At 42.6% G+C, this 22,580-nt stretch overlaps 1 protein-coding gene across 1 annotated transcript in view; it reads right to left on the bottom strand.

Annotated features, from left to right (window-relative positions):
• Positions 1 to 22,580, bottom strand: part of LOC120063187 (nuclear receptor corepressor 2-like) — a 127,531-nt gene that overhangs the window by 94,920 nt on the left and 10,031 nt on the right. Inside the window, exon 2 of the mRNA XM_039013397.1 lies at positions 583 to 778. Coding sequence (XP_038869325.1) covers positions 583 to 687 — 105 coding nt within the window. The 5' untranslated portion in view covers positions 688 to 778. The remainder of the gene's footprint in view (positions 1 to 582; positions 779 to 22,580) is intronic.

Here is a 22,580-nt window from a genome sequence, read left to right on the forward strand (position 1 = left end):
GGGAAGTCTACCTCTGATCCTGTAAACTAACTATCATAACCATTATGAAATGAGGGAAGACGTGAGGCCATCATTGAGAAATCCTTAACATGATTCCACCATTTATTTATTTCACCTTTATATGAGCCCTGCATGAACACATCAATGAACAAGAATTACACTATACATATCTATATACACACAACACATGAAAAGCAAACAAAACAATCATATGAAAACACACATTCTTCAGTAAGAAAGGTCCTATAACATGAGCCCGATTTGCCCTAGAGTCACCAACCATGACAACATGAACTTTCAACTCAAACATCTAATAAAGGAGCAGGTTCTAGGGCGTCACACCCTGTGTGCGCACAACAGTGTAGCCTCAGAACGCTAATGTTAGAAAAACACAACCTTGGGCCCCTAGGGTCGTGCTCCCTCCATCGGTGCAGCATAAGTCTTTGTTGACAAAATCACTGCTAACGATTGGGAGCCAGGGTAACATCTACAATTATACGCTCAGCTTTTCATGTGAAGGTGCTAAGTACCAGTGTTCCTGGCTTCAGCGAAAACCAGCTCAGAGTTTCCCAGGGCTCTTACCGTGTGTGCCCGTGCCAGCTGCAGTGGTAGACTGGCAGGGTTTGGCAGGTGGCGGGTGTCCACAGCCCTCCGGCCCTGAGGCACAGACTGGGGGTGGGAGGACATAGTGGTGGAGCCGCTTCCTCTACAGACAGGAAGTGGGTGGGGCTGTAGAGCAGGCGCTATACATCATGGGTTGGGTCCTGTAGACAGCGACCTGTAGGGAGAAGGGAACAGCAAGGTGAGACACTTGTCACTTACAAGTCAGGACAGTTGACCACCCCAAATCAAGCCACTTTGAAGTCAGACATTCTAATCAGGGCTTTAGGAGTCTTTGGCACGGATATCAGCTTTCTGCAGAACAATAATAGCCTAATCCTTCTAGTAGATTGAGAAGGGTGAAACACTGTTTGGCCACCAGCTCTTTTGGAACAGTTACAGTCGAATGTTTCAGTGCATCCCGGTTTAAGTGTCAGTACATCTCTTCAGCAGCTGCTATCACTTTCACTGCTCCTGAGGGAGGGGACTGGGAGATCTTGCACCTGCTTGGCCGGATACATGGCTCCCTGGCCCTGCACACTGAATGGCCTTCTGTCCCTTGCACTGGAGGAGTTGTCTATGAACAACTAAGTCAAGCAGCTAGTTGATAACCTAATGCCCAGGGTTTAACAGGGATTTCCATGCACTGTATGTACACTATGTTAAGACATGGATGTTCCAACACTAATTAAGTTTTAACGCCAAGGACATTTCACCAAACGGCAGCTAATGCACTTCTAGTGTGACAGAGATGGATTCAAATGGATTGTGATACAACAAGTGCTCTGTGTTACTCCCCCACAACCACCTTGTAAAACCTCAGGGTAGTGCTGAGTTATTAACCAACATTTCCAGGGATGTAACTCCACCAATACGCTTCTGTCCCAGGTTCAAATGTTTAAGATGCGAGTGCATTGGTGTGCGGGACCCAAACCGATCCAAAATGTAGAATGCTTGGTTCAGAAAATCGATTCAAACATTACGAATCCCCGGTTCACTAAAATTACTTTCTACCTTCCGAAAACACCTAATATTTTGTGACAACTAATGCGTATTTTCTTACATTTAACCTTTATTTAACTAGGCAAGTCAGTTAAGAACAAATTCTTATTTACAATGATGGCCTACACCAGCCAAACCCGGAAGACACTGGGCCAATTGTGCGCCGCCCTATGGGACTCCCAATCACTGCCGGTTGTGGTACAGCCTGGATTCAAACCAGAGTGTCTGTAGTGATGCCTCAAGCACTGAGATGCAGTGCCTTATACCTCTGCACCACTCAGGAGTTCTTTCCTTCAGTGTCGAACTAAGCATGTAACTGTGTTGTTGACAGTCATTGATCAACAAGTAATTTTTCTTGCCGAACAAACCTGGCAATATCAGTAGCTTAATCAAACTGATCACTGTGTGCTGCTTCGCACGCAATATTAGGCTTTGTAATTTGCTAGGTTATTATCAAATCCGCTGTTGAAAATGTTGTTCAACCAGAATAAAGTAGCCTAAGAAACCACCTGAGACGCGACTCTTCTGGTCTACCTGCTGATCGGGGCTAGATTACATTCAACATTTTTTTCAGATTGTTAAGGATCACCATCAGTTTCAGTAGTTTTGCTTTAAACAAATCAGTGTACACTACCGGTCAAAAGTTTCGAACACCTACTCATGCAAGGGTCTTTCTTTATTTTTACTATTTTCTACATTGTAGAATAATAGTGAAGACGTCAAAACTATGAAATAACACATATGGAATCATGTAGTAACCAAGAAAGTGTTAAACAAATCAAAATATATTTTCTATATTTGAGATTCTTCAAATAGCCACCCTTTGCCTTGATGACTGCTTCGCACACTCTTGGCATTCTCTCAACCAGCTTCATGAGGTAGACACCTGGAATGCATTTCAATTAACAGGTGTGCCTTAAAAGTTAATTTGTGGAATTTCTTTCCTTCTTAAAGCGTTTGAGCCAATCAGTTACCATCTAACAAGGCAGAACAGTTGAATTGTTATGAATACACCCTTCTGTTGCCAATTCCTTATACAATTGTTTTTTATGCTCATTGCACTTTTATAAAACACAGACTAGACAGCTAGTGTAACAGTCTGTGGCTAAAATGCTGCTAGCAGCATGTGGTACCACAATGCCGTGCGCAACAGAAACTGAGCATTCATTGGAGTTGAGACATAAAAAGGTTAGAAAGGTTAACTTCTCTACTACAGTAAAATAATGTCTAAATGTGTTTCAGTGTCCATATGACCCATTCTGTTGGACCAAACCTCAAATACTAATATTCAGTTGAAACCGCTTGCTGTCTGAGTGGAAGAAGTGATTTCATCTTTGTTGCAGTGAGTGGCAGGGGTAGGGGCTTGGTGCCTGTGTGGGAAGATGCACAGTGCACACAGGACAGAAGGCGCGAAGGAGAGGAGACCAACGAGACGTGAGAACAAGCAGACCTAAAAGTTCATAAAAATGTAAAATAAAAAAACCTGATTCCTGTAATATCGCACAATTCAAGCATAGCCAGTATGCCATGATAATGTATTGGGCCTATAGCACAAACCTCATTGCTACAGAACAGCTTTTAATAGGTTAATGTGGATAGGCTTACATTTTTTTAGCAGCCTAAAATCCACTCCATGGTGAAGCAAATTCGTGGAGTAGTCAGAAACATCCTTCACCATGAAATCTGAGCGGTAGATTGGTTTGGTGACCACTGCTGTATCACATCGGAGCCCATGTGTATCTAGGGGTCACATTAACACAGGATTGTGTGTTTCACGCAGAAAAGGCACGATAAAACACAGAAAAAATATATTGCTGCGTTTGTAACATTGTTAATTGCTTGTTATTGTAAATTCTACTCGGCTTCGGTCAGGGCTGGCTCCAAATCATAAATGTAAAATGACTAATCGCTTCAGTTGCACTTCTCCACTCTCCGCTCTGATTGATGTATAGGCTACTTTTCTCCAGTGTAGTTTTTCTCCGGTAGCAAGTGAAAATGAAAGATTAACTTCAAGAAAAACATTAGGAAATGTAGCTTGCTACATTCTCTTTTTATGATAAAACAGAAATATAAATGCCTATGCATTGTTTATGCAAAAAATATATCTTGCTTTTTCATTATAAGCTGCAAGGCCAAATAGCGTTGCACTTCTACTGTAATCTGATAAAAACAATTTTCTGCCGAATGTGTTGACCTAATGTATTTTCTGTGAAGAAAAACTATATTTGCACGCCCCTTATCACTCTAATGAAGCAAAAAAAAAAGATTAATTTCAATATAAAAAAACGCAGGTGAAATGGTTTAAAAACAGATTTTTTGATGGTCTGTGTTTTGAACATGCAGATTTCTGAAAGCTAATGCATCTCCCTGGTTTCTAGATACGTGTCAAATCGTCTTGAAAGGGAAAGATGCAGATACCTAGAAAAAAAACTATTCTGGTTAGTAAACAACTGTGTGATCAAGCTCTGGATGTGAGTAAGACACAGGATGTGAGTAAGACCTTTAAACTGGTCGCCAGACAGATTACCAGGACGTGTACTCCGAGCATGCGCTGACCAACTGGCAAGTGTCTTCACTTTCAACCGGTCTTCATTTTCAACCTCTCCCTGTCCGAGTCTGTAATACCCACATGTTTCAAGCAGACCACCATAGTGTTCTTGGGCACAGGGACTAAGGTAACCTGCCTAAATGACTACCGACCCGTAGCACTCACGTCTGCAGCCATGAAACACATTGAAAGGCTGGTCATGGCTCACATCAACACCATTATCCCAGAAACCCTAGACCCACTGCAATTTGCATACCGCATTAACAGATCCACAGATGTTGCAGATGATGCAATCTCTATTGCACTCCACACTGCCCTCTCCCACCTGGACAAAAGGAACACCTATATGAGAATGCTCTTCAGTGACTACAGCTCAGCGTTCAACACCATAGTGCCCTCAAAGCTCATCACTAAGCTAAGGACCCTGGGACTAAATAACTCCCCCTGCAACTGGATCCTAGACTTCCTGACGGGCCACCCCCAGGTGGTAATGGCAGGTAACAACACATCTGCCATAGTGATCCTCAACACGGGGGCCCCTCAGGGGTGCGTGTTCAGTCCGCTCCTGTACTCCCTGTTCACTCATGACTGCAAGGCCAGGCACGACTCCAACACCATCATTAAGTTTGCTGATGACACAACAGTGGTAGGACTGACCACCGACAACGATGAGACAGCCTATAGGGAGGAGATCAGAGACCTGACCGTGTGGTGCAAGGACAACCTCTCCCTCAACGTGATCAAAACAAAAAGGAGATGATCGTGGACTACAGGAAAAGGAGGACCGAGCATGCCCCCATTCTCATCGACGGGGCTGTAGTGGAGCAGGTTGAGAGCTTCAAGTTCTTTGGCGTCCACATCACCAACAAACTAACATGATCCAAGCACACCAAGACAGTTGTGAGGAGGGCATGACAAAACCTATTCCCCCTCAGGAGACTGAGAAAATTTGGCATAGGTCCTCAGATCCTCAAAAGGTTCTACAGCTGCACCATCGAGAGCATCCTGACGGGTTGCATCACTGCCTGGTATGGCATCTGCTCAGCCTCCAACCGCAAGGCACTACAAAGGGTAGTGCTTAAGGCCCAGCACATCACCGGGGCCAACCTTCCGGCCATCCAGGACCTCTATACCAGGCAGTGGCAGAGGATGGCCCTAAAAATTGTCAAAGACTCCAGCCACCCTAGTCATAGACTGTTCTCTCTGTTACCGCAAGGCAAGCAGTACTGGAGCGCCAAGTCTAGGTCCAAGAGGCTTCTAAACAGCTTCTAACCCCAAGCCATAAGACTCCTGCACAGCTAATCAAATGGCTACCCAGACTATTTGCACCACTGCCCCTACGCTGCTGCTACTCCGTTATTATCCATGCATAGCCACTTTAATAACCCTACCTGCATGTACATAATTACCTCAACCGGTACCCACTGTATATAGCCCTGCTATTGTTATTTACTGCTGCTCCTTAATTATTTGTTTTTCTTATCTCTTACTTTTTTTTGTTGGTATTTGGTCAAGGGCTTGTAAGTAAGTAAGCAAGCATTTCACTCTAAGGTCTACACCTGTTGTATTCAGGGGCATGTGACAAATAAAATTTGATTTGATTGAGCGGAAGTCGGTTCTCTAGAGAGAAATCAAATAATTCACGACAAACCTAGTCAAGAACTAAGTGGGACGCTGGGCTGAAGGGAGTTGTAGTTTTCATTAAGCAAATATTCAACCTAGTTCAGCGCAGAAATGCGGTAATTAACTACAATGACCATAATTTTTTATGTCATTATTTCAACGACAAAAATAGAATACAAAATTGAAAACCATGATTATTCGTTTTTAATCTAACCAAAACCGAACTGTCCTCAAAAAGCACTAACCGTTCAGCATTAGCTCAGGGACAAGATCTCCTATCCTTCATGGTGATGAAGAAAAGTAAATAAAAGAGTGGGAAGACAGGCATAATCCTCTTACTGTTTTCATGCCTATTACAACACACATTACTGAGAGAAAATAGATTGACATATACAGCGGAGAGATCATGTGAAGCAGTGAGTGTGTGTACAGTACCAAATGCCCTGCAATCAAGGAGTGTTTGTTATTGCAGAGCACACTAACAAAACTGAAAGAGGGAGATCACGTTTAGATTCAGACACATTCTCTCACACACACCCTTGTATTTTTTATAGTAATAGGGAGTACTCCTAACATCTGACCTGTGAATCTTGCCAAAAGAGGCATTAGGACACTTGCCATTTCCCTGGGCCGCTGAGGAATGATGTTCCTGGTAACTCAGGTTTCACCACTAATCTGTGTGGGGTGCAGTCTGCACATGGAGGGCAGTGCGTATTGGCTGCCAGAAATATGGCCTAACATGTGATGTTACAGTGCCTTGGCTTTGAGCAACCACCCAAACCAAAGCGCTCTCTCTCACATACCGTAGATACAAGGCATAAATATTTGCAGCTGTAGAACTGAAAACTGTACAATATTACTTCCCAGTAATCTTGAAAGTCAAGTCATCATGAAACCCTCCCCTAACCTGCGATATCAGCTATTAAATTCAATTCCATCATACTTCATTACTGGTTCGATTCCAGGCTGTATCACACCCGGCCGTGATTGGGAGCCCCATAGGGCAGCGTACAATTGGCCCAGCATCGACCGGGTTTGGCCAGGGTAGGCAGTCATTGTAAATAAGAATTTGTTCTTAACTGACTTGCCTCGTTGAATAAAAATATATATACACTACCGTTCAAAAGTTTGGGATCACTTAGAAATGTCCTTGTTTTTTAAATAAAAGCAATTTTTTTGTCCATTAAAATAACATAAAATTGATCAGAAATACAGTGTATCAAATCAAGTTTATTTTATATAGCCCTTCGTACATCAGCTAATATCTCGAAGTGCTGTACAGAAAACCAGCCTAAAACCCCAAACAGCAAGCAATGCAGGTGTAGAAGCACGGTGGCTAGGAAAAACTCCCTAGAAAGGCCAAAACCTAGGAAGAAACCTAGAGAGGAACCAGGCTATGAGGGGTGGCCAGTCCTCTTCTGCCTGTGCCGGGTGGAGATTATAACAGAACATGGCCAAGATGTTCAAAATGTTCATATGTGACAAGCATGGTCAAATAATAATCAGGAATAAATGTCAGTTGGCTTTTCATAGCCGATCATTAAGAGTTGAAAACAGCAGGTCTGGGACAGGTAGGGGTTCCATAACCGCAGGCAGAACAGTTGAAACTGGAATAGCAGCAAGGCCAGGTGGACTGGGGACAGCAAGGTGTGTAGACATTGTAGACATTGTTAATGTTGTAAATGACTATTGTAGCATGTGTACACCTATCTACATAGGTGTACATAGGCCCATTATCAGCAACCATCACTCCTGTGTTCCAATGGCACAATGTGTTAGCTAATCGAAGTTTATCATTTTAAAAGGCTAATTGATCATTAGAAAACCCTTTTGCAATTATGTAATAATTATGCAATAAAACTGGCCTTCTTTAGACTAGTTGAGTATCTGGAGCATCAGCATTTGTGGGGTTCGATTACAGGCTCAAAATGGCCAGAAACAAAGACTTTCTTCTGAAACTCGTCAATCTATTCTTGTTCTGAGAAATGAGGGCTATTTCATGTGAGAAATTGCCAAGAAACTGAAGACCTGGTACAACGCTGTGTACTACTCACAGAACAGCGCAAACTGGCACTAACCAGAATGGAAAGAGTGGGAGGCCCCGGTGCACAACTGAGCAAGAGGACAAGTACATTAGAATGTTTAGTTTGGGAAACAGACGCCTCACAAGTCCTCAACTGGCAGCTTCATTAAATACTACCCGCAAAACACCAGTCTCAATGTCAACAGTGAAGAGGTGACTCCGGGATGCTGGCCTCCTAGGAAGCTGCCAAAAATGTGCTTTTCTTTCAAAAACTAGGACATTTCTAAGTGACCCCAAACTTTTGAACGGTAGTGTATATGAGCATAAATATGAGTTTGTAATATTGATGGGCACCAAAATTATTTTTCAAGTCTATTTCTGCTTGATACCTGGTATGTCAAATTGCAGTTTTTTATAAATAAACTATGCAATTCATGTAACACACAAATGCTATTTCATCTCAATGGTGCTTGAGCTTTATTTTCTGAAAATATTTTGGATGTTCAACACTTAGACCCAGATTATATATTCATGAAAACAGTGACCCAAGTCTCTCCAGTATGTGAGTACAGTGAGAGAGTGTGAGAGGGAGGGAGAGAGAGAAAGAAATTGAGCTGCAGTTCCGAGGTAGACACACTGACTATTCATAAAATGTTAAAGAATTCTAGTGAAGTAAAACCCTTTTGGACAACACTATCTGCCACATTGAAGAACTCCTGGGTAAGTGAATTATCACTTCTACCTCTAATCAGCAATCATAGGATTCATTCATGCTCCTTAGATGCCAATTTTCTGTCATGGTTTATGGACCCCCTGAAGTAGCTTTGGCCACCCCATGTAGAAAACTCTAGTTCCACCACTGCTAACCATGGTCCCTGCAATATCAAAATGCACAAAAATAACCTAAGAAATAAGTTAAATTACCAGAGAATCTCACGTAGCCCATTATATTAGGCTATTATATTACTGGGCTATATCAGCCAATAAGTTAGACGTAGTTTGAAGAGAGCAGAGTTGGCGAGACTTTCTCTTGAGCTATGTTTAATAACATAGTTTTTAGGAGTGGGACGATTTTCAGACGGAGACAAGTATGATGATCAGTATTCGTTTCTAGGCAATGTAGTAAACTATAGACTAATCATATTTAGGATGTACATTTCCTTGGAAAGATAACTACCCTGTGCGTCTCCGTCCATGTATAGCCTACTATAATTTAATTGAGATCACACGCACGCCTGATCTCACAGATACGGCTACTGAACTTGAAGCAGCAAGAACGATGAAAGCAGACACTTGCACTTTCTCTAAAGGTACATTGTGTATATAGGATATAGTCTACCATTGAGAACGATTTGCAGGCAGAGACAAAGGGGTAATCAATATTTATTTACAATGAAAAGGCGCAACGCTCGCTCACCATGGTAGCCTACGCTCGCGTTGCACCATCTCCTTTATCCCATTTCCATTGTACTTCAACTCACGTTGGTTGAGTGCCCCCCCACTTCTTTCCATTATCAATATTTATTTACAGACACTGTAGTAAACTATAGTCTTAACATTTAATTACATTTCATTGGAAAGATAACTGCCACGTGATTCTCCGCCCATGCATAGGCAGCATAGTCTATTTCATTGAGACCACACAAAGGCCTACTGTAGGCACACTTGATCTTTCACGCCCAAGTAGGAGAGGTAGGCTACTTAACTTGAAGCAGCGAATTCAGTGTATGAATAACACCGTACCCAAAACCAAATTGATTTTGTTCCCCCACACCAAACACGGTCACGACAGCAGATTGAAATATCAAAACAAACTCTGAACCAATTATATTAATTTGGGGACAGGTCGAAAAGCATTAAACATGTGGCAATTTAGCTAGCTAGCTTGCAGTTGCTATCCAATTTGTCCTATTTAGCTAGCTTGCTGTTAGATAATTTGCCCTGGGATATAAATGTTGAGTTGTTATTTTACCTGAAATGCACAAGGTCCTCTACTCCGACAATTAATCCACACATAAAAACGGTCAACCGAATCGTTTCTAGTCATCTCTCCTCCTTCCAGGCTTTTTCTTCTTTGGACCTCATATGGCGATTGTCATAATCACCACGACGATCGACCAAACTCAGTTCATCTTTCAATCACCCACGTTGGTATAAACAAAGAGGAGATGGCAGTGGGTATCTGCTTCTATAAACCAATGAGGAGATGGGAGAGGCAGGACTTACACCGCGTCCAGCTTCACAAATAGAACTGACTTCTATTTCAGTGCTTGGCAACGCAGATGCTCGTTGGCGCGCGCGAGCAGTGGGGATGCAATAATTGAATAACATGTTTACATTTATTTTGCAACGCGAGCGGTGTGGTCAGCATATTATGCGACAAAGATGTGCTTTTAATAGAATAGGTAGGCTAATGCATACAAAACAGAAAGACAGAAAGACAACCGTTTGCAAATCTGCAGGACAAAAAAAAAAAAATCATCCCAAAATTGTCTGTCTGACCACCCGCTCCCAACCCGCAGCATGAAAAAGGCAGACTGCGCCGCAATGATCTCTGTCGGTACCCGCTGGTATGCAGATATGTGGGACTGCAGCCCTCTACCATAAAGCACAGAGTGTCTATGAGGGTTAAAACAACCAATGTACTAGCCTCCTTATCAGTGGCTTCTCATTCTGCCCACGGTGTTTTCTCTCCATTGATGACACAATGAGGAGCACTACCTGCTCTTCCTTCCTGTCTCACTATCTGCCACACAGTTTTACTTAATTTCAGTTACACGGTGGCAGCGTTGGTCTGCTGGTGAGGAACAGAGGGGCTTCATGCACACAGATGCCACGAGAACGGCACGCTGCAGTCTCACACCAATGGGCCACGGAGAGGGGAGCGCACAGCAGTCTCCTGGCTGCTTCACTCACTGTCATAATCAATCAGTAATCAGACATGGTCTTGGACCATTACAAGCAAAATCTGCAAAGTCCTGTTCTCAAAGCCCCAAGTATTTATAATTTTCTTAAGATCACTGCCGAGCTTGACTACTCTCTTGGACTTGTATTGGATTTTAGCTAGCAACGTTAGCCTAGATCACTACAACAAATCTTTGCCCTCCTAATATTCATATCAATACTGGTAACAAACATTTCACAAACACGTTGGTGACATTTTTGTTACATTTTTTAATTAATGTGAACAGTGTCTTTGAGATTGGCTGTATTCATACAAATGGTCAGATCTGGGAACTTAATTAAAAATATATATTGTTAAACAGTCCTGGGATGAACTCCTGGTGAAAGAGATGTGGGGAAAAAACACCATCTCCCATAAACCCTGTAATGAGAAAAGAGCTCAACCAAGACAAACAAGACAAGAGGGCTGGGAAAAGTTTTCCTCCTCAGCGGCCTCTCTTAGATGAACGTAAAGGGGTTTGAAGTCAGTCACAAGACCTTCAGGGGGAAAAAACATTGAATCAAACTGAGTGAGCCGATACAATGAAAAAGCTTTGACATAAACACAGAGCAAGGCCTTCCAGATGGGAGGCTAAACACATGCACTGGCACAGCTACAAACACCCACAGGCAAGCAACTGGCTCACTGCCAACACTGCTTGAATGAACTCTGTCACCCCACTCTCTTGCTCTATAACTCCCCCTTCTCACTCCCTCGCGCTCTCCATTTCCACTAGTACAGAGCTAGAGTGAACCTACTTCTGCACTAGGCTACATTTAATCTCCGCATCTTCTATCCTCACTATTTTAGGAATGGCTTTGTGAATGCAAGCACACACACACACAGAGACTCTCCAAGAAGGAGAGTTGGAGCATGACTTCAAACAATGACTTTATTATTCTGGAAATGTATGCGCCAGTCATATCTGTGGAGAAGACAGACAAGACCTGTCAAGCCTTCGAAGAGTGTGCCTGGAATTTGTCAACTTTATATTGATATTTTCTCTAATAGTAGCCAACGTATGACTTGAGGGCATATTTTCAGGAGCCAGCTAGCTTTGTACTGCCAATTCATAGCAATATGAGAGATTAAATAGATGTTCTATTCCATACCAGTGTGTTGACTTTTAAGGCTACATGGAGTTTTGTTTGAACATGAGGCCTTTTCATTTAGGTCTATTTAATCTGTCCTTACATCAGCAGGAACTTTACTTAAACTACTTGAATGCATCATCAGGGCTCTACAGTGCAACCATTTTACTCGCATATGCCCCTAATTATTTTGCTGTGCGACCTGGAATTGAACTATTTTTCATTGTGCTCCTAAATGTGTGTGAGAGCCTGCGCCTACATTTTTCAAGTTAGGGACACACGTGCTTCTTGTAAAAAAATATCAGAGTAGACCCCTGCATCATGCTATAAACCTACTCCTGTTTATTAATCCAGCTAAGTTGGTCTATACTAGCCTATACAGTTGGTCTATACCAGTTTGATGTAACTGCTTTCTGCTGTTAGTCATCTATTTCACAAAACCTCCTTGACGTCGTGTATTTATGATCAGGTCTGTTGATGTTCTCTTACACATAGGCCTGTTCCTATTTGGAAAGCCTGGATTACAAATGACTAACAAACAATCAAGCACTGTTCTTAGACATTATCTTTTTCTCACACCCATAATTACACAATAAAAACTCCACCACAAAGCCAAGCCCTTCAATTCTTACCACTGTGAGAAGGCAGATGAGTGAAATAGTAATGGGCATCAGCCCGTCGGTTTGGTAACAGCTTCAGGAGTGTGTTAAGTTAGCCATGGAGAGCGGAGGGGAGGTGGGCTGCAAGGACTCTCAGGCCAGGAATGTGGCACCCTGTCAGGTCTCATAAGGATTTCTCTCTCCGGACCCTCATTACCAAAGGGCCCTGGCCAACGCGATAGCGTCTCGCTCACACACACACACTCTTGATTGACACACGGTTACGGCAGAGAACAATGACATGTCCTTGTGGTAATCTGCTCATGTTGTAGTTGCCGATTTAAATCATGGTATGAAGCAACTCTCCAGTCATCTATTTTCACACACTCAGAGGAAATGTGAACATACGAAAGGGCTGACTGATCACGTCACAGCAGATCATTGCCTTAATCTCCTTCCTAAGAAACCAACACATTTTCTTCCCTGTTACTGGCAGTGTAACATGGCTTGTTGAAATCCAATAAATACCTTCTTACTGCTGGGCCAGCTAGAATTGAAGGGTTGTTTTGGGAGCTAAACCTGACAGACACTCAAACTCTTACGCTCTCGCCTTTGACATGAAAACAAAGCCATGCATTTAAGCCATTGAAGGCAACGCCAGAAAGAACTTTGTAAAAGTATGTTTTGTAAAAGTATGGATACTTTTATTTACTGGATGTGGACAGATAGGAGCCTAGTGATGCGCAGCTTGAACGATTCATTCTTTTTGAACAACTTTTTACTGACTCGAGAGTCATGATTGGTCATTTGAGCTGTTAGTTTGACCTCGTTTAAAGTATCAAATAATCTTATTGGTATGCCAAGCTATCACAAATGTACATCGTTTGAAGCACACTTTTATAATTCTCAGTCACAAATGACAGTTCCAATAAGCCCCCTACACGCTCAGAAAAAAGGTACCGAATTGTACTTTCAAGGTCAAAATGTATATTTGTGTGTAACCTGTTCAAGTGTCTGGTGTGAAATGGAAATCTGTTTTTTTTGCATGACCCACTCCCGAGACACCCTGGGAAAGTGGGTTCATGGCCAGGAGTCAGCCATTATTGACGCTGACCCTGGAGCAATTAGGGTAAAGTGTCTTGCTCAAGGGCAGATCGACAGATTTTTCACCTAGTCAGCTTGGGGATTGGAACAGGCAAACATTTGGTTACATCTATTGTATCATTAGTTATTAGGTACATAGTTGTACCCTTGCAGTTCGAACCAACAAAATTTCACCCTGTCATGCCAAACTTGCTGACTACCTGCTGCTTCAGAGGACCGAAAACACTGGAAAGAGAACACTCTTCCTTTACCATACATGTCTATATAAGAAAATATTGTTAAATAGGAAGAAATAATTAAAGCTGTTTTTAGATTGACGTTACTAGCTACTGTACTTATTTACCTCAACCTGCTAGATAGCTAAATAAAACTATCGCTGCTGTTGCTAACATCAGCTAGCTACTGTTACTGTTATTGTAGCTTTCTGTTTGCATGTAGCTTGCACTTGAAATGGCATCACTCAGGGAGATTATCTTGTATCTTTCCAACCAGGTTAAGTACTATGAAAGGCACCACTGATCTTGACAAGAGGAGCAACATTCAGAGAAATTCAGGGTAACGTGTTAACTTCTATTAGATAACTGGACAGATTTAGCTATGTACAACCATTTTTCAACAACCATTTTACATCTAACTAGTTGGTCATCTACATGTTGCTAGCTATACATATAGTTCAGTGGAGGCTGCTGATGGGAGGATGGCTCATAATGGCTGGAATGGAGTAAATGGAATGGTATCAAACACGTGGTGTTGGATACAACTGATGGCATATTGAGGTATCAGCTATAAGTGAAAACTGATCAATCAAATGGATAGGTGTAAGCAATTATGGTAATTTCAAATACCCTTAACTAGATGTCTTCGCTAGACAGACACCGAGAGGGTTGGGGGGGTGAGAAAGGAAAAAAGTGAGAGAGGAAGACAGAGAGAAACAGCAGTGCAAATGTACATAGACTTGAGTATTTCAACAACTCTTCTCTTCCAGATAACATGCTAACCAGACTGCACACACGCGTGTCCGTCATTGCACGCATGTTGATTTTGTCCACCCACACCAGACGCAAATCAGGACACGCAGGCTGAAATATCAAAACAAACTCTGAACCAACTATATTAATTTGGGGACAGGTCTAAAAGGATTAAACATTTATGGCAGTTTAGCGAGCTAGCTTGCTCTTGCTAGCTAATTTGTCCTAGGATATAAACATTGGATTGTTATTTTACCTGAAATGCACAAGGTCCTCTACTCTGACAATTAATCCACAGATAAAAGGGTAAACCGAGTTTGTTTCTAGTAATCTCTCCTCCTTCAGGCTTCTTCTTCTTCTTTGGACTTTATATGGCAGTTGGTAGGGATAATGCACCTTAAAGTTGGTTGCCGACTGGAATGTGGACCTCTGTTCATCTTTTCAAATCACCCATGTGGGTATATGCTCCTAAAAACCAATGAGGAGATGGGAGAGGCGGGACTTGCAGCACGTCAAGGGTCACAAATAGAACCAAGTTCTATTTTAGCGCTTGGCTACGCAGACGCTCGTTGACGCGTGCGAGCAGTGTGGGTGCAATGATTGAATAACATGTGTAAATTTAATTTGCAGCGCACGTGACGCAAGCTGTGTGGTCAGCATGTTAGGCAATCATATGCACCTACGGGGGAAGGATGGCCAGCCACACAGGAGGGTGGTTTTTACTAAGGAGAAGGAGACCGTGCTGACCGAGATGCATGCTGGCCATTTGGGAGTGAAGCGCATGATTGCCAAAATCAACCTACGCTTCTGACGGGGAATTGTCAAGGTAGAGGAAAGCTGGGCAATTGAAATTACCTTCTATTTATCAAATCACATTCTATTATATATCAGAAATGATTATGATTTCAATGAATGTTATAGAAAGCACACGTTTCAATTTGTCACTTTTTGCTTAAAACGGTTATGAACCCGGTCTAGCCTGCCAGAAATTTGAGAGGGAGAAGACTGTGTTGAAGTTGAAGCCCAACAAAGTTGTTCACCGTGGCACATGATCGGTAAGCGTCCCAATTCAAATTGTACCCTGATAAGTTGTTTTGTAATGGTTGCCTTATTTGACCACAGCAGAATTCAGTATTATAGAAAGTGTGTGTGTCAGTATCCTTATAAATATAAAATCTGCATACTCTGACACAGGTACGGGTAAGAATAAAGTAATCTTCCCTCTAACACTTTAAAATGTTAGGGGTGAATCTCATCAGACCCTTCACGAAATCCAGGAATGGCAACAGCTGGTGTCTGGCGGCGACTGATCACTTTACCAAGTAGGTGGAGGCAATACCCATTAAGGTCAGTAAAGGAAGAGTACGTGCTGAACTCTAAAGTCCCTTCTGTAACCCATTAAAATAGACTTTTTGTTCTGTATGGATACCCATCCAGAACGAGACTGGCGAGGTCATCTAGCTGGAACAAGGTACGGATGTTATAGGTTATATTCTGTCACCAATGGTTTGTTTTATTTATTTTTTACAATTTGTTTGAGTTTTTACATGGTACATAATCAGACATTTTAATAATCTTACATTGTCAATAGATAGCACTTTCCTAGCCCCTCCAGGTTTGATGAACTGACCAACCAGACCCTCAAGACTGCCATGGGCAAGTCCCTTCATTTGTACCAGGAAGTGTGGGAGGTAATTCTCTGCACACAACAGCAGCATCCAGGCCTCCACCGAGTACGGACGGGAGCCGCAACTGTTGACTGAGGTAAACAATGCATTTGTATATACAATTATAGCATCTATTGTAGTCTTTCAAATTTTCATTGACTTGGTGTTGTTTGTCTATTACTATTTCTGTATAACGTACTTTCAGATCACTGAAACACCACCTGATGTGGTGGAAGTTGTCGAACCAGATCAGAACGCCTTCGAGGACCACCTTCAGGCACGGACTGAGAAGGTTTTTGAAGAGGAAAAAAGTATTGTCCGCTGTTCATTTATTTTCTGGCCCTCCAAAAGGTATGTAAGAAACATATTTGTAATACAAGATATAAATTGTATTTATTCCTGTTATCAATCAAGGTGAGCCTGAACAAGGCGCAGGAGAAACAGGAGAGCTACCGGAGCAGAATCAAGAACGGGACCAAGTGCTACGACATCCAGACAAATGACTTGGTTTGGAAGGACGAATGGAAGGCGAGACCTGGGAAACCTCGCTGCTCTTTCGCTCCTAGCTGGGGTCACCATCTGTTAAGGTGAATATAAAAAAATATATAATAATAAATAAAATAAAATAAAATAAATATATATAAAAATAAAAAAATATTAAAAAAAATCGCAGATAACTATTTGCATTTGCACACGAAATAACCTAATTTCACTTTCCCTAACACTGATATTTTTCTCTGTCTTCCTGACACCCTACACGCCGGTGAAGCCCAAAAGACAAAGTATGTTAAGCTTTTGTTGACATTTGAGAAAGCAAGAAATGGACATTATGCTGAGCTTATAAAAACGTATAATATGCTGAGCTTATAAAAAATGCTGAGCTGATAAAACCTCTTCAATTTACCTCTCCAAATGACTTTAGGAACATCGACTGTCCGAGCCCCCACAGGAGGTATCCCATCCACCCGATGTCCTCCATTATCAACCACCCTCCAACTTTTTATTACATAATCTACAGCTACTGTTATTGTCATGTCATTATCTGCTAGGAAAGTATCCTTGCTCTACCATACTGGGCACATAATATGTGAGATACACAGATTAACTAAAAACACTAGCACTGCAAACACTCAGAACAAAGAGAGGAGCAGTGCCTGGACTTTGCAGTCTCACTCTTCAAGTCCCCCTTCTGAGACTGGCTGCCTGTTGAGAACAAGTAACAGGTAGAACCTCCCACCCACACAGCAACCATCTCCTCTATATTCCACACCATAATTCATTATTTTAGTCTACCATTGCCATGTGAGGGTACAACAAATCTGTGAAAATAAATTAAATGACACAATTGTACCAAAAAATATCAAAGTTTATGTATTACAATCTTAAATATTGCCAGGTTGGTTTTCACAGCGGTTTCACAAGGTGTTCATTATTGTAAGTTGTAAGGTATCCTTGGATGGTATAAAACAGTATGAATCAAGAGGATTTACATATGAATGGAGTAGAAATTAGCTGACTTGGTGATCTGTAAGGTAAGTAACTAATATGTAAAGCAGATTACGTTCTCTTTGCCATTTCTGAAACATAGCAACGTTTAAGACGTGGATTTCATGTTGAAATGTTAACAAGGTCCCCAAAAGTAGTTTGAAGTAATGTTTTCATTCTATTAGCTAAATAAAACTTGTTTAAACAGTGAAATTGTCACGGAAATCAACCTTGTTTGCATAGCGATGATGAAAAGATAGTAATTTAGGCTGTAATGATCTCCAAAATTCTAATCATTAGGTCATCACACCGTTGATGTAGCACCGTTGATGTAACACCGTTGATGTAGCACCGATGATGTAGCACCGTTGATGTAGCACCGTTGATGTAGCACCGTTGATGTAGCACCGTTGATGTAGCACCGTTGATGTAGCACCGTTGATGTAGCACCGTTGATGTAGCACCGATGATGTAGCACCGTTGATGTAACACCGTTGATGTAGCACCGTTGATGTAGCACCGTTGATGTAGCACCGTTGATGTAGCACCGTTGATGTAGCACCGTTGATGTAGCACCGATGATGTAGCACCGTTGATGTAACACCGTTGATGTAGCACCGTTGATGTAGCACCGATGATGTAGCACCGATGATGTAGCACCGATGATGTAGCACCGTTGATGTAGCACCGATGATGTAGCACCGTTGATGTAGCACCGATGATGTAACACCGTTGATGTAGCACCGTTGATGTAGCACCGATGATGTAGCACCGTTGATGTAGCACCGATGATGTAACACCGTTGATGTAACACCGTTGATGTAGCACCGTTGATGTAACACCGTTGATGTAGCACCGTTGATGTAGCACCGATGATGTAGCACCGATGATGTAGCACCGATGATGTAGCACCGTTGATGTAGCACCGTTGATGTAGCACCGTTGATGTAGCACCGTTGATGTAGCACCGTTGATGTAGCACCGATGATGTAGCACCGTTGATGTAACACCGTTGATGTAGCACCGTTGATGTAGCACCGATGATGTAGCACCGATGATGTAGCACCGATGATGTAGCACCGATGATGTAGCACCGTTGATGTAGCACCGATGATGTAGCACCGTTGATGTAGCACCGTTGATGTAACACCGTTGATGTAACACCGTTGATGTAGCACCGTTGATGTAACACCGTTGATGTAACACCGTTGATGTAACACCGTTGATGTAACACCGTTGATGTAGCACCGTTGATGTAGCACCGTTGATGTAACACCGTTGATGTAGCACCGTTGATGTAACACCGTTGATGTAACACCGTTGATGTAGCACCGTTGATGTAGCACCGTTGATGTAGCACCGTTGATGTAGCACCGTTGATGTAGCACCGTTGATGTAGCACCGTTGATGTAGCACCGTTGATGTAACACCGTTGATGTAGCACCGTTGATGTAACACCGTTGATGTAACACCGTTGATGTAGCACCGTTGATGTAGCACCGTTGATGTAGCACCGTTGATGTAGCACCGTTGATGTAGCACCGTTGATGTAACACCGATGATGTAGCACCGATGATGTAGCACCGTTGATGTAACACCGTTGATGTAGCACCGTTGATGTAGCACCGTTGATGTAGCAAAGGAAGCTAATAGTTTATCGAATTCCATTGTGACGCAGAGGGGGACACTTTTTGGCCGGGGGGCATTATTTGGCATGACAGGCCCCCAAAAGGCTAGGGCCAGCTCTGTATGGATGTGGGTACACAGCAGCCCCTCATGATGAGTTCAGATGTTTTGTGGCCCCACACCCATAGCTGCCTATTTACCACCACAAACCAATGCTGGTACTAAGACCGCACTCATACTGGCCGTTCCATCACCTGCAACATCCCAAGTTGGCCACTGCTCACCTCTGACAGGATATGAATCTGCTGTCACCCCACAGCATATAACCGGCAACAGGAGGCTGCCAATCTAAGTGTCAACACCTACCACACACCCACCCATAACAACGGCCATAATGCGTCAGAGAGAAAGTGGTAGAAACACCTCCCTAAGCCAGGCTATCACACCTCTCATTCTGCATCTGACAGAAGATACATATTCACACAAGGATCTCAGCGGTCGCAGCAGCTAAGCTCGATCTCAGTAATCCGCTTTCACATTTCAGAACTCAGCAAACATAGCCTACTGCATGGTCATTTTCTCATTTTACTGGCGTGTTGAACAATATGCTAAGTCAATGAAGCAATCCGTGACTGTTCTAAATGAATGATCTAATTCGGCTCCATGGAGCGACCAGGATGCTCAACATTCAACATTCTGACAGCACAGACTGGCTATACTTTCTCCTGGCAATGGCACACTTCAAGGATCCTGTTCCTTTGTTTGATCTTGTTAACCAAAGACGATGAGAATATTAAAAAAGTACCTATGACTATGGAAAATGACTACAACCATTCTAATACTACAAACAGGACTAATTACATCCCACAAAACTGTTGACAATGTGGAACATATCTGAAAGACAAATAATTGGAGACGAGAGCTGTTCTTAGGCCAGTGATTGGCTAGCCTGTACGTCCAGATGTGCTTTCCCAGCTGTATCCTGAATGCAGAGCAGAGTTACTTTACTGCCTGTTCCCGCGCCCGCCGTCCATCTCAGACACACGGTGTGGATTACATAAGGCCCTCCAAGCTCCCATGACCAGAGCTGGGCCTTCACACTCTGCCTCAACAGCCAACTATGAATCTCAGTAACCATGGCGGTCCAGGCATTCCACAGTGGAGGTGCCGAGACCCATCATAGGGCTGGGCGGCATACCGTAATTTACTATATACCCGTATTGAAGCACAGACCGGTTTGGGCGTTTACTTTACCTTCTATAACGGTATTGTAATGTTTGGTTTGTTAAATGTGATATGTGTGTAACGTCCAGTTTTATTAGGGATGCACGATATATCGGTGAGCAAATCGGAATGGGACGATATTAGCTAAAAATGCCAACATCGGTGTCGGCCCGATGTCTAGTTTAACGCCGATGTGCAAAACCGATGTCAAAGCTGACGTGCATACCTATATAACGTAGGTAGATGACGTAATGACGCCACGAAAAATATTAAGCGCACACACCCACAACAACTAAACAAGTTCAAGTCGAGCAGTCATTTGAAAGAGTAAGAAAATGTCATGAGACAACTCAAAGGCGAAATCCATTAACGCCAAGATAGTGGAATTCATTGCCCTTGACAATCAACCGTTCTCTGTCGTGGATGATGTTGGCTTTCGCCGACTGGTCGAGCACCAGTTCACACTAACAAGTAGCCGCTATTTTTCAGATGTTGCCCTACCGGAGTTACACAGTATTGTTGAAACACAGCCATGACCTACTTGCTATGGCATCACTGATATGGCTATCACTGCTGTTAAAACTTACAAAAGTACTCGAGGCTGTGAACAACAGATTTGGAGGCATTCTCTGAGCCTCTTTAATGTGTCGCCACCATGCTCGAGGACCGCTACTTCGATGCAGACAAGAAACAGGGTTCATGTGAAATGTTACATACACAAGCTGGACAAGATGGAAATGCACACAGTGACCGTGCGCACCGAGGAAGAAGTCATGGACAGACAGGGCTGGAACTTCACTGCTTGACATGTATGATGAAATCCTGGTTGAGAATGAAATGACTGAACAACAAAACAGCACAGCAAGTGAAAGAAAAAGGTTTTGATTATGTTTTACTGGTAATGGGGACAGACGTAAATGCCAACAAAATAACTTTTTGGTCAGTGCGGTGTGTGTATGTCTAACCTTTATTTAACCTAGAACAGAGACACACTAACGCATAACAACTCTCAGACCAAAATACATTCTCCTCAAACTTTCTGAAGATCTCCCACATATATCTACCACTCAATATAATAAGTCAACTCTCCCTAGGGCAGCGTTTCCAAACTCATATTGACAAAGTTGTTGCAGCGATGGGGAGAGGCATGTCTGTTATAAAAAAAGATGTCCTGTGTTTCTGATGCTCTGCCACCAGAGGTACACGGCAAAAAGCAAGTTTAGCTTTAAAAAACAGATGTGATGATTTGATGGTGAGAGAAGGCAGAGCTAAAGGAGCCTAGACTTCCTCTCTGATCCATCACAGGCCAGGGAGTATCATTGATCAGACACACATGTTAGGATCTGATGGCCACTTCTCCCACACCATTACACAATGAGTAAGTCCGTTTTGTATGGCCCATTGCTCCAGGTAGGTGGAGTGTGCAAAGCTGTCATCAAGGATAAGTATGGCTACTTTGAAGAATCTCAAATATATTCTGATTTGTTTAACACTTTTTTTGGTAACTACATGATTCCATGTGTTTGTTCATAGTTTTGATGTCTTCATTATTATTCTACAATGTAGAATATAGTCAAATAAAGAAAAACCCTGGAATGAGTTTGTGTGCAAACTTTTGACTGGTACTGTATTTTCGAAAAGGAGGCAAGGAGAGGATGGAGGAGTTAGCAAAGCCAATTGAGAATCTCCCTGAGAGTTCACCACGTCCTGCCCTCCACAGACACACCCTCCACATACCTCACATAATATACAGAAGCTGAATATACACTGGAAAACAAACATACAGACAGCCTAATCCCTTTCAAGCATATTCTCATACTCAAGAGATCCTACACATAAGCATTCAAAAATACACATGCATATAAACTCAAGCTAATCACACAGTTAAAAAATACGCCTAACCCTCTCCCTACCCCAGGGCTCTGAAGTGTGACCACTTTGGTTGCATATGGAATGAAATATTGTTGCGGGCCGTTCAAAAACTATTCGTGGGCCCTTAACCATTTGTTTAACACTTTGTCCAGTAATGTTTGTTACCTTATTAGCTAGCTAGCTAACAACCTGGTAACTTTACCA

This window comes from Salvelinus namaycush, chromosome 18, assembly GCF_016432855.1.
Source record: "Salvelinus namaycush isolate Seneca chromosome 18, SaNama_1.0, whole genome shotgun sequence".
Lineage (NCBI taxonomy): Eukaryota > Metazoa > Chordata > Actinopteri > Salmoniformes > Salmonidae > Salvelinus > Salvelinus namaycush.